The following is a 13393-nucleotide window of genomic DNA, read 5'->3' as shown; positions in this document are numbered from 1 at the left end:
CAGAGCACTAACTTAACTTATATTAGCAGTAGTAAGTCTAGTAGCTCATCCTTAAGACCAATCTCTCCCTCCAAATAGCCAAAGGTGGGGAAATTCTTAGTCTCCATGGTTCAGCCAAACTTCTGGATGCCAAGAGAAAGATGCCACGTACACCATCCAATGGACCTTTGCGTGGATGCCCTTGCTGATGTTGATTGTTCCATAACCCTCCCAATACTTTGCTCTACTCCCTAATCTCAGTAATGGCACTGCCATCTAGCCAGTTTTCCAAACCAGAAAACTAATAATCGTTTTAGCTGTCTTCTCCCATCCCAATCCTCCCTCTAACTGCTACCACTCTCTTCTTTCATTTGTTGCCACTTTTCATGAAAGAATTGCTTATACTTGCTTTTTGCTAACCTCAAAATTTAGCATAACAGCCCCTATTCCTTTGGTCTTAGTCTTGTCCACTTTCCTTAGCATCGCATCTTATTGAAAACATGGCTAATTATCATATTTGTCCACTGATAATCTACAAGTATGAGAGGCTTCTCTTTGACATCTTTTTCCATGCCAGACTTCCATTACCAGGCTTCCACACTGAAGTTCCCTTCTTTCATTATAAACTTTGCTTACATCTCTACTTCTCAACAAGGTGGAATAAGATGGTCAATTTTTTCCTCTCTAATGTAAATATCTTTAAGAAATATATATATATTCATATTTGGTTAGAATAAAATAAAACATTTATTTAAAATTGTTAGAGGGGCACCTGAGTGGCTCAGTCAGTTAAGTGGTTAAGCTTCTGCCTTCAGCTCAGGTCATGATCCTGAGGTCCTGGGATCCAGCTCCTGCTCAGTGGGGAGTCTGCTTCTCCCTCTGCCCCTCCCCCTGGCTCCTGTGTACATGCGCTCTCTCTCTCTCTCTCAAATAAATAAAATCTTAAAAAAATAAAATTGTTATAAGTTGTTTTAAACTGTCACAATAAAGTCCAAAAGCTTATCCTAATTTTTTTTACAGTGAAATTTAATTTTATAAAAAATTGCTTGAAATAAGCATTATTAAGAGTTGAATATCTGGTTAATTGGAAATGTTTATTTTAAAGGACTTTGGGCAGTGGTGGGGGTTGACATCCTCCCTCAAAATAAAACCAACACAAATCAAATACAGATTACACACGATTTAAGCTTATTTATAAATGGATTTATTATTTTTCTTATGTAGACTATTACAAGTAATTATTTAAAAAAAATAGAAGACCTTTTGAGAGCTACTTGTCCTTTGCTCCCACAAGGATTTGTACCTGTTTTCACACCCTAATCACTAACTCAGATTAGGAACACTTTTTCTCTTACTCTTCCTGACACTGTAATACAATAGTTTCCTTGGGTACACAGTGGGTTTTCCTCCCTGATTAGATGTTAGAATCACCCAGACAACTGTTTAAAGATACTGAATCTGAGATACTACCTCCCAAAGAATCCATTTCAGTGGTTTTGGGGTGGGGAAACTTAGGCATTCAATTTCTTAAAAGCATCCTGGGTGATTCTAAGGTACATCAACATAAGAATGAGAGTCCCTGGAGATTCTGAGAAAAACTGGCCAGCTCCAGATTTATTTTTATTTATTCTTTTCTTTAAAAATTTTCTAAGATTTCCTAACATTCTTCAGTATCTTAATTTTTTTTTTACAACCATAACAAGGGAGTTCTTAATGTCTATGAAGTTAAGCCTTGTATTGTCTCTCAGCAACTATTATATGCTAATATTCTTATGCTTGAGTAAGCATATTGCCATGAATAAAGGAATGATGTTACTATTACTTGGACAGAGAATGAGAAGACTTGGAAACAGGTTGCTCTGAACTGTTGATAGACCAAGTGAGAGCCAGAAACTTACCTTTCAATCTCCAGTTGATATTTTATCTTAATGAATTACTTCTAATAGAAAATGACAAAATCAATAGAGGCTCCTGACTTATTTAAGCTATATATTGCAATTTAAAAGCAAGAATGAAAATCAAGTACAAAAGTAAGGAAATTATGTGATCACTTACTCTTACTGAGGACAGGTTCTGAGATACGAGGAAAGTTCGTGATTAATTTGTTGTTGTCTTCACTATCCCTAAATTTATCCAACCCTCCTGCCATGAAATATAAGGGATCTGCAATGGAAAGACACAAATAAAAATGACTAATTTTACCTATGAACCCTATTGCTCTTATTACCAAATAATGATTTTGACTTACTTATTATTTTTCATATGTAGTACACAAGTCATGAGTACAAAATGACATTCAAATTTATAGTCCAGATCTTAATCTGGGTGTAGTCTGATGTTCCCAGATGACCAAAAAAAAAAAAAAGGTTAAAAGGTTCCATCTTCTGGCCAACACTTTCTGAAATGACTATTGTTATTCTCCACTTTCAAATCAGTAATAATCATAAAGGCTTATTTAACAATGACAAAACTAAAAGTTTTTAGCTCAGTCTCAAACTTCTTGATTAGGAGGTCAGAAAGTAAGTAGCTAGAATGAAGAATAAGTGTCCTGAATTCATGGATCTCAAAGCACTTTGTAAATATTCTTTTGAGGACTTGAGAGAAATACACATCTTCATGTTGTAAAGGGAATTTATAGTTAATGTTAGATATAGCTTCCAGATCAAAGATCTTCCTTGTACTTCCTCTTCTAAGACATTTAAATAGAAGACATTAGGGCATTGTACTCTCATATTGGAATATCCATGCACCTCCTCCTCCCCCCTGTGATGTCTCTCTAAATCCCACCCTTGCTTGATAGCCCAGGACAAGCTTACCACATCTATGAAATATTTTCTAAGTACCTAACTGAATGTGATTGCTCCTCTATCAAAGTTTCCATCATATTTTGCTTCAACCTTTACATCCCATCTAGCACTTTAATTGCTCACATTTAATAGTGAATGTCAGCCAGAGAGGGCATAACACAGGGATTTGGTTATGGGTTATGGTTCCTGTACTTCAGACCGTAGCTCTATCTCAAGACATTTTTCTCCTACATCCATCATAAGCAAGAGGCTCCTGTTTACTCAAGGTTCTTAAAGTCACAGAAAAGCCCAAATTACAGGCAACATAAATGGAGATTTTGCAGGGTGATAGATACCTGATCAGGTTTTAAAGTTTATTCAACCAAGTTTTATTACTAGTTTTAAAAAGGAAGAATATATTCATTTATATCCATTCTCTTTTTCTCTCTCATTCCCTTCTTCTAAGTGCCTGGCACATTGTACACACTCAATAAATTTGGTTATTGCTGACATCAGTTACAATTGATTTTGTTTAAATGAGGATTAGAAGTGTGTGTGTGTCTTTTCCCTTGGTGATACCATTCACTATTAAACTTCTCTGTGGATCTCCTCCGTTTTCACTTTCCCTTAGCTTCTTCCTCTGGTGTCCGATAAATACAGACACTTTCTCCACATGGCTATATATATATCCTGTCTTTTCCAATTCTCTGTTGTCTAGCCAAGACTTCAGAAATAAGAGTAAAGAGGATGAAAGTAAATGAGAATCAGGACTCAGAGCTACACCAGTCTGATTTTGCTACTCGAGCACTAGGAGAAAAACAACAACTTTTGGAATAGCTACACAATGAAAAGAAGTCAGCAGTTAGTTAAGCTTCCAGTCAAACTGGGAAGTGAGGAGTAAGACACCCTCATGATCCCAAAAGGATGGCTGAGGAGATCTGGTTAAATCTGCAACAAAATTAAAATTTCAGCAGCAAAGATGATAGGTTTAGCTGTAATGCTACTGAAGGAGAGGCTCATTTATTTCCAGAAAACTCTGATGTAAAATTAAAATTGACTGTGCAAAGAGGGAAGCTGGGTTGAACATTAAGTTAACCATCACTTGTCACTGAATTCTCCTTCTTAACTACAGAGGCTCAGAAAATGGGCTGTTTTATCAGTCCAGTGGAATTTCCTACCTCTGTAGCACTGGAATAGTGAACCACAGAAGACTCCAGACTATACTTTAAAAGTCAGTGAAGATGCTGGGATGTTCTTACTCAGCTCAAGATCTTGTTTCCTCCCCCAGACTTCCATGTACCTCCCCCTTGTTGGGACTGAAGAGTGACATCAGAATTGCAACTGGTGATATCACTGTCTCTATAGCAACAGTAGTGAGGCTATCAGAAACTGAGTTGTCAAAGGACAAGGGGGATAGGTTAAGATATACTCCATGTCTCTGATGCTTAGTTTGGAAGGACTGGGCTTGCTTTCCCCTAATTAATTTTCTCCTTTAAGTATCTAATTTAGGCAGGGAATATGGGAGGGGAAAATTTTGCCAATGGATTGCACTTAAAACAACAGAGTATTTCGTATGTATGAACAAATTCAGATGGGTACAGAGAGGAAGAAATAAAAATTGAGCATCTACTAAGTTTTTTTATGCAAAGCCCACAGAATCACTTCATTTTGTGGACCCAGCCTTGACTCTGAATTATAAGCATCTTACCTTTTGTAAAAATAAATAAATAAACAAACAAACAAATAAGTAAATTTGCAGATATTTTGCCCAGACTGACCATTTCTGGGTTATAATTTATCTTCAATGGTCGGATACAGTCGCACTAATCCATTCTCTACAGTGCCTCAATCTGAGGAAAGGTACTGGGATAAATCAGACTTAGAGGCATTTGGTTGACAATTTCTATCCTTGAGGAGGACTTTATTCTTAGTACATCCTCTTTGGAAATATTACCCTATGTACTCTTAATTAATGATTGAGTATAGGACTAGTACATAGTTTCCATGAAACAAAAAGAATCCTGATCAAGGCCACAAGATAAAGATTAAAATTGTTAACAGATTCAAAAGTGACTGATTGGTTTGTTACAGGCTTTCTTCAACAAGGTTATTTATCTATTGATGATCTTTTATACTGTCTCAGTTTCTTCATCTTTAAAATAAAGAAATTGGGCTTACTCATCTCTTAAGATCGCTTCCAGCTCTAACAGTGTAGAACTTTGATACTTCGGTGGTATTTAAATAGAACTTCACATACATGCATACAGTACTTTGCAGTTGACAAAGCACCTTCACACCCATTATGTCATCTTATCCTCACAATAATCTTTTGAGGTAACAGGGCAGGTATTACTTTCCCTGTTTGATAGGTGTAGAAATCTGCCCAGATTACAACTATTAACTGGTAGAGCTGGGACTGGGATCTAGTATTCTGAGTTTTAAGTCAGTGCTCTTTCAACAATATGCAATCTTGAAATTAGTATTGAGAACACGAGTCAGTGTTTGACTTCAAGTGTAAAATAGCAGACTTGCCATGTTTCACAGGTGTTAGGAGGCTGCTGATGATAACGGGGTCTGACAGTTTATCAGAACCAATTAAGTATTTTATATTCATATTGACCTCAGAAGCAAATATTAGAGAATTTTAAGTGCTGGGTGAACACCAGATGAGGCCAAGAACTATGACTGTGTAGCATTATTAAACCTCTCTGATAAAATTTCTTCAAGAAATTTTCTTTTTTTTCAGGAGTTTCTTTTCTCTTCCAATTCAATTTGGTACAGGACACTTCAAGAAATAGTGGGGGCGGGGATGGAGTGGGAAACAACCAATCTTACAAGCCCAATAACAGGCAACCTCTACTCAGTAGGGGACTTTTGTCCATCCAAGCAACTCACACTACTTTCTTCCTGACAAAAACAAAGCACTGAAAGAATTACCAAATCTAGAAAGTTCCCCCAAACTAGTTTGTTTTCTGATAAGCCCAAGGCAGATGTCTCAGGACAGGTTGCTGGTTGCTGTCTCCCACTCAGAAACAGTAAGCGACCAGAATAAACTATTTAAAAATCCAAGTGTTTAATCTTTCTGCAATCTCCTCAGGCTCTAGAAACCTCTTTCTAGAACAGTGCAGATTCTCAAAGAGGTCCACAGTTAAGAAAATAAAAATTATAAACTATTGTTCTAGAATCACCTTGAGTTTCTTTCTAGAAAAATGTGCAGTAGCATACATACCCACTAAATTTTACTTAACATTTCAGGAGGTTCACAGATTTCCTTGAGCCCACTCATGAATCACACCCCAGGTTAAGAATCCCTGGAGTCATATGTCAGGTGGTGGTAAGTGCTTTCATATTAAGTAAAAACAACATAGACGATGGAATGATGACCATCTTGGGTGTCAGAGAAGTTTTCTTTGAGCAGAAACTTGAGCTGGTGTAGGCATCTGAGCGAGCATGCCAGGTAAAGGGTACAGCAAGAGCTATGGCTCCGAGGAGAGAATGTGCTTGGTGAGTTCGAGGTGCACATCCTCATTTCTATTTCTTTTCCTTTATTTCGCTACGTCCCGCCTCACTCCTTTCTTGTCCAACCTCTCCTCTGGACCCTGGTTCTCTCCTTTGAGAACTTCCCGAGTGCTGGGGCCACGCCTCCATTTTCCCCTAGTCTCACCAGAGCTGCTGACATTTTCAGGGAATAACAAACTGAACTGAGAATCAGGGAAGTTGGGCTCTCTGCAGCTCGGGTTCTGCCATTTTGCAAGTCCTTCAGTAAGTCACTGGATGACTCTTAACCTCACGTTCCTTGGCAATAAGATTATAGTCCACTCCAGATCTGAAATTCTAACCCCAGGATTCTTCTCTATTTCCTTTCTTTGCCCTCTCCTTCACGTTTCCTCCCTTGCGCCCCGCTCTCTTTCTCTAGCTCTCTTCTCTCCACACTCTACCCCAATCTCTGACCCACCCCGTCTCTTCCCGGTTAGCGCCTGCGCAGACAGGCGTGGAAGATCACTTTGGCCCAGCTCAGTAGCCGTAGTGGGTTGGCGCGCCGGCCGTGGGGTATTGTGGGAGAAGATGGCGGCTGCCGTTCACCCCCGGGTTGTCCGGGCCCTGCCAATGTCACGTAAGTGTCACCGGGAACAGCGGCCCCCGATCGGGATTCCGAAGTGTTGAGAGTGGCGCCATCCTGCAGCGGTTACGCCGGCTCCCCGAGCACCTTGGTCTTTCTAGGTCCGGGACTGCCTGTAGTTTCTGCTTTCCTTTTCCCCTCCTTGGCTCACATTAAATTGTACACTTGGGAAGGGGTCTGTGCTGAGCGAACGTGAGCAACGGGAAGGGAAAAGGAGAAAGTGGGGAACATGTAAAGGATCGAAAGAATCAGTTCTCATAGGGTTGTAAGGGTTCGAGGTTAGGAAAAATTAGTGTATGTGGCCGGCGGCGGGACGTTCGGGGGTTTGTGGGGAGGAATCTGAAAAGGATGGGGAAAAAAAGGATAGTGAGAAAAGTTTCTTAACTTGTTCAAGCCCTTAGTCTATCTCAATTTCAGATTCTTCGTGTTACAGTGGGGATGATAATACCACAACGTCAGGGAGTTTCTGAAACGATTAAATAAAGTAATATTTATAAAAGCACTTTCTAAGTCAAAAGCATCCCTGCATATGTAGAGTGTGTTAGGTCGAGGCACTGGGGGCTGGGGGAGCGAGGGATGCTGGAGAGAACAATGAGGAGCTTGGTGGAAAGGAAAGTGAAGAGTAAAGGATATCTTAAGGTTTGTCTAAGCGTTGTTCATTTTTCCTCCTATTCTGATTGGATTTGCTGTCATGTTCCTCAATTTGAAAATATAAATTTACCCTTACACTCACAAAACGAGTCAAGAAAAGCAAGGAAATTGGGAATACAGTTACACTTCATTATCATTCTTCCCCCTCCACCCTTTCACAAATTTGCCTCAATCGACCTCCAAAAGTTGTATATTTCCATAGTGTATTCAAGTCATTATTAAATATCATTTGCTCTCACAGTTAGCTTCGTGTCAGAATCATTTTTAGTGCTTTAGAAAAAAATAGAAATGGGGACTCATTGCAGAGCTATTGAATCAGAATTTTTGAGGTTGGGTCCTTGCACCTTGGGTTTTAAAAAAGCTCCACAAGTCGTTCTGATGTTTAGGTTGAGGAGCAAGTCAGGAGTATTTGGAGGATACTTTTCCATTTTCCATCTTGGGTAGAGCTCCTACATACCACTGGGAAGGTGATTGGTTCACATCGATTTTGTGGATGGTTTTGTAGCCATGACTTCTTTGCAAAGACATTTGTTGGTTCTTGTGAAAGTATTACATTGGTGTGACATAATGTAGATCATGAATGATAATAACTACCATTTATTGTGTATTGGCTATTTGCTAACCACAGTCCTAAATAGTTTCATAAATATTTTCACTTTAACTTCTTTTTAGTTGAAGCCATAGCTTGTGCTCTTAACCTCTATGCTTTATTGTCTCTGGTAAAGTAAGCTTTTGCATAAACTCTAGAGAGGCAAGTCTAGTGTGTAACATAATCAAAAAACCATAGAACAGAACTGTGTAAAACAATTATATATGGTGAGATATGGAGAGACTATTAAGTACCGTAGGAAATCAGAAAAGGGAAAGATTAGTATCATTTGAAGTAGTGAGGGAAGATTGGAAGACCAGTGGAGAATTGCAGTGCTTCCACTGATTTTTTTTTTTTAGGGTTGTTTTGATTTGGAAAGTCAGAGAAACTAGACCTTTTCGTGGCGTGGGCAAGGACAAGGTGGTGAGAATGGAATCACAAAGTACTTAGGAGGCAGTGAAATGACTACCTGTAGATACGGAATAGTAGGAAAGAAAGTTGACTATGTTAGATGAGATCAAATAATGGAGGACTTTGAAAGTCAAGCAGTTTAGTTCAGGGGTCTTGAAAGTGGGTTTTGCAAGAGGAATCAGTGGGGTACAAAAATACAGTATTAGAACTGAAAAAACATTTTCAGTAATAACAGCGACAATAGCTAACACTTACGTAGTTTAAACTATATACCAGACACTATTCTAAGTGCTTTAATATGTTTTTTAGTGTATATGACGTATTGGTACTACACAGAATGTATATGTGATTTATAAATGTTTAAAACTAATGCAATGTGCAAGCAAATATGTTTGGAGAAGATTGGTTTATATATTACAGTAAGAAGCCAATAGAGGTATTTGAGCAGAGGAATATAATGAGTAAAGAATATTACTCTCCTAATGGTTCATAACATATGGAAGAAAATAGAGAGGTTGGAGCCAAAGAAGGTAACAACTTATATTTATTGAGTACCTACCTAGTGCAAGGCACTGTGACAGGTACCTACCCACATATTAATTTTCAAGTCAACCCTCTAAAATGTAAGCTCCCTGAGGCCAGGGACTTTGTCATTTTTATTGTGCTAGTCACAGTTTCTAGAATGGTGCTTGGCCTATAATTGTTGGGGGAAAATAAATAATCTCATGAGGTTAGTGTAACATCATCCAAGAGATTCTGAAGTAATAACAAATGAAAGCATCTGTTACTCATGGAGTGCTTAACATGCGCTAGATAATGTGCTAAATGCTTTATATACATTTATTGTAAATCTCCTAACAATCATTTGAGATATTAATTCCTTGACTCCAGTCATTCTTCCTGTTTTATTTACTGTCCTTTATCCAGTGTCCTCATTTCCTTCCTTACTGATCATTCTAATCATTCCCCCATACATTCTTAACTCTCCAGCCCATCTGCCTGTGGCATTAAAAAACAAACAAACAAACAAAAACCCACTAATTAAACCAAGCTTTCCACACATTTCCTGCAGTAGAGAACTGAGCTACAGAAAACTCAAAACTGACTGACCTTATTTTAAATTCATGAATACAGGTATCAAGTAGATTTTCAGTATTATGTTTTTCAAGAAATTTGCTTTCCCTTTTCCGTAATGATTACTTAACATTGTCAGTCTCCTAAAACTTTTAACATGTCCTTCTGTCTCATTCTCACCTTTACCTAGAAATCAGAGGAATCAGATGAGAACGATCTTTTTCCCACCATAAAAATCTAATAGCTGAGCTGTGATAATTCTCAGCTTTCCCTCCTGTGATAGTGGACGAGCTCCTCCTGCTTTGATCTAAAGCCACTTCCTTTGTTTTGCATTCCATCCCATCTTCAATTACCTGTGCATTCCCTCTCCTGAATCATTCCTTTTTCCCCTCTACTGGGTCATTTCCATCAGTGTATAAATATGTTATAATAGCTAATATTAAAAAAAAAATCCTTCCTTGTCCTCATGTTCCTCTAGTCCTTTTACCCCCTTTCACATCATCTCTCCTCAGAAGAATCATTGATACTCCTTTTCCCACTTCTTTGCCTCACATTCTCTCTTGCCTGCTCGAGTCAGGCTGTCATTCCCACAGCAATAAAACTGCTCTTATTAAGGCCACTCAAAACCAACATCTTCTAGGTCTGTGGTCCTCTGTCCCCATCCTACTTCACTTTTCAGCAGCCTTTGATAGAGTTAACTGTTACCTCTGTCAGTCCCTTTCTTCATTTACCTTCTGGGTATCATTTCCTTTTGTTTTCCCCTTACCTTACTGGGCTGCTTTTCAGTCTCCTTTGCTGGCTTTTCAGGCAAGTCACTTAAACTCTCTGAGCCTGAGCTTCCACATCTGTAAAGTTACAGTAAGAATAGTATTAAATAAGATAATACCTACTGAGCACTTAGAACAATGCCTGGCATCTGTTAACAGTTTTGTAAGTTTAGCTGTTATTGTGGTAACAGTTTGTTGTTAAGTGTCTGATCTGCAGTGTTTGTTTTTAATCTTTGTGGTTTCAGTCACTGTTCAGTAAGCTAGGCTTTTTCTCTAATTTCATGCTTCTGATTAGGGAAAACCCATGGTTTCTGGGTAGAATGCCGCTGGAGAATCATGTGCAGAGAAGAGACACAGACTTACTTAGTTACTTACTTACCATCCTTCCTTCCTTCCTTTTTTTTTTTCCAATACAGATTTTCTAAAGCAATTCCTATTTGTTTCTTTCAGTTTCCCCCAAGTTTACAAAGCACCAGTGCTGATGGTAAACAGTTTGTTGATTGTAGCAAAAGTTTATTAGCCCTTTAAATGTCTTAGTTGGTTTTTACTTATTCTCTGAAAGTTAAGTAATTTGCTCTAAAACTTTGCCATAATATGTTTCAAGGGACTTGAAAATTGGGAGTGTGATTCCAAAGGAGTTTTACACCTCTGCCAAATGAAGAATAGTTGATGGAACTAGGAATGTGTAACCTGGAAAAGACTTAGTAGAGATATAATTGCTGAACTTAAATGCAGGAGAGGGGTTAAATTTGTTCTTTGTCATTCCAGAGGAACAAAGGGATCAAAGCTGCTGGGAAACAGGCATTGATCTCCCATGTGGTGGAACCCTTTGTTAGAATGGCTCAAATGAGAATGGTCTGCAATGGGAAGTCGTGTTTCCCCACCTTGCAGATGTCCAGGCTAAGGCCACATGGACTCCTTGCGCATATAGTGTGGAGATGTAAATAGTGAGAGGTTTGACAAATTAACCTTTCTAAAGGTCAGAAAATTTTTTCTCAAACACTCCTTTTGTCGTTACTTTTGATGATTTTCAGTAGCTTTATATTGTCTGAACTGTACTCTTTTTTAAAAAAAATGTTCTCTACTAATAGTCCTCTGCCTCCAGCATGTATCATCAACTTTATTTTTTCATTCGTTATCAGTTTCAGAGTCTGTTCCAGGTAAATCTTCTGTTCCCTGCACTGGGCTTATTCATTCCCACGTCTACATTGTTATATGTTTTACATGTTTCACACGGAAATCTGTTCTTTCTGTTGTTCCTCTTTACAGCCTTACTCAAACTGGTTTATTGCTCAATAGCAAAAACCCCACCAATAACCCAATTAAAAAATGGGCAAAGAGGATATGTGAAAGGCCAACCGGTACATGAGAAGGTGCTCAACATCACTTGTCATCAGGGAAATGCAAATTAAAACCACAATGAGATATCACCTTACACATTAGAATCGCCATCATGAAAAAGATAAGAGATAACAAATGTTAGCGAGGATGTGGAGAAAAGGGAACGGCCACTATGGAAAATAGCATGAAGGTTCCTCAAAAAATTAAAAATACAACTACTATGTGATCCAGCAATTCCACTTCTGCTAATATGTTCAAAGGAAATGAAAATACTAAAAAGAGGTACCTGCACTCCCATGTTTATTGTAGCATTATTTACAATAGCCGGGACATGAAAACAACCTAAGTGTCCATCGAGGGTTGAACAGATAAAGAAGTTGTGGTATTCATATAAGATGGAATATTATCTGGCCATAAAGAAAACTAGGAAATCCGACCATTTGCTGCAACATGGATGGACCCTGAAGGCATTACGCTAAGTGAAATAAGTCAGAGAAAGACGAATACGTATGATCTCAACTTTGTATGATCTCCCTTATATGTGGGATTAAAAAGAACCCAAACTCATAGAAAAAGAGCTCAGACTTGTGGTTCCTAGAGGCAGAGGGTTGCAGAAGGGGGTTTGGAGGAAGGTGGTCAAAAGTACAAACCTAAGGTTATAAATAAGTATTTGAGATGTAATGTACAACATGGTGACTATAGCTAATGCTGCCGAATGATAATGATAAAACATTAGGGTAGTTAATGCTAAGAGTTCTCATCACTAGGAGAAAATTGTTTTTTTTCTTCTTTCTTTTTTATTATATCTCTATGAGATGATGGACATAAGCTGAACCTGTTGTAATCATTTTATAATATATGTAAATCAAACCATCATGCTGTACACCTTAAACTTACACAGTGATATATGTTGATTATTTCTCAGTAAAACTGGAAGAAGCGCCCCCCAAAATCCATTTTATCCAAGAATCCTTCCTCTTATATTGCTTTTTTCCTGTGCATTCTCTCAGTTCCTTTTATTGTGGAGGTTTATACTCTCTTAATATGTAACTTTAATTTTTTAAATGTGATTTATCTTCCTAGGTATATTGTATCCCATAGGGCAGGAAGTTTATAGTTGACTCTTGAACAATACAGTAGTTAGGGGCACTGACCACCCCCCACCCCTGCAGTCAAAAATTCATGTGTAATTTTTGGTTCCCCTAAAACTTAACTGTTGATAGCCTACTATTGACCAGAAGCCTTACTGGTAACATAAATAGTTGATTAACATATTCTGTATGTTTACCTGTATGTATTATATACTGTGTTCTTACAGTAAAGTGAGAGAAAAAATGTTATTAAAGAAAATCATAATGAAGAGAAAATATAGTATTGTGCTGTATTTATTGAAAAAATCTGCATAAAAGTGGACCCATGCAGTTCAAACCAGTGTTATTGAAAGATCAACTGTACTTTCTAATTTTTATATATTTCCTTACGACACATGGATTCTTTGTTGCGGTAGTTTGTTTATTATTGCTGTTGGCACTTAAATTACAACTTTTGATTTAAAAATTCATCTTAAACTTAAGTATATGAAAGTACTGATAACAAAATAATGTTACCAGTTTCTGGGAAAAGATATATATTAACATTTACCATTTTTGTATACTCTGGGGTTTTGTTTAAGGTT

General features: G+C 37.9%; 1 protein-coding gene across 1 annotated transcript in view; it reads left to right on the top strand.

Annotated features, from left to right (window-relative positions):
* Positions 1-6799: 6799 nt before the first annotated feature.
* NDUFA9 (NADH:ubiquinone oxidoreductase subunit A9) overlaps positions 6800-13393 on the top strand; it is a 35809-nt gene continuing 29215 nt past the window's right edge. The window contains exon 1 of the mRNA XM_044914954.1: positions 6800-6879. Coding sequence (XP_044770889.1) covers positions 6831-6879 — 49 coding nt within the window. The 5' untranslated portion in view covers positions 6800-6830. The remainder of the gene's footprint in view (positions 6880-13393) is intronic.

Source organism: Neomonachus schauinslandi, chromosome 5 (genome assembly GCF_002201575.2).
Source record: "Neomonachus schauinslandi chromosome 5, ASM220157v2, whole genome shotgun sequence".
Lineage (NCBI taxonomy): Eukaryota > Metazoa > Chordata > Mammalia > Carnivora > Phocidae > Neomonachus > Neomonachus schauinslandi.
Note: the sequence above shows the minus strand (reverse complement) of the source record. Positions and strands in the feature narration are given on the sequence as shown.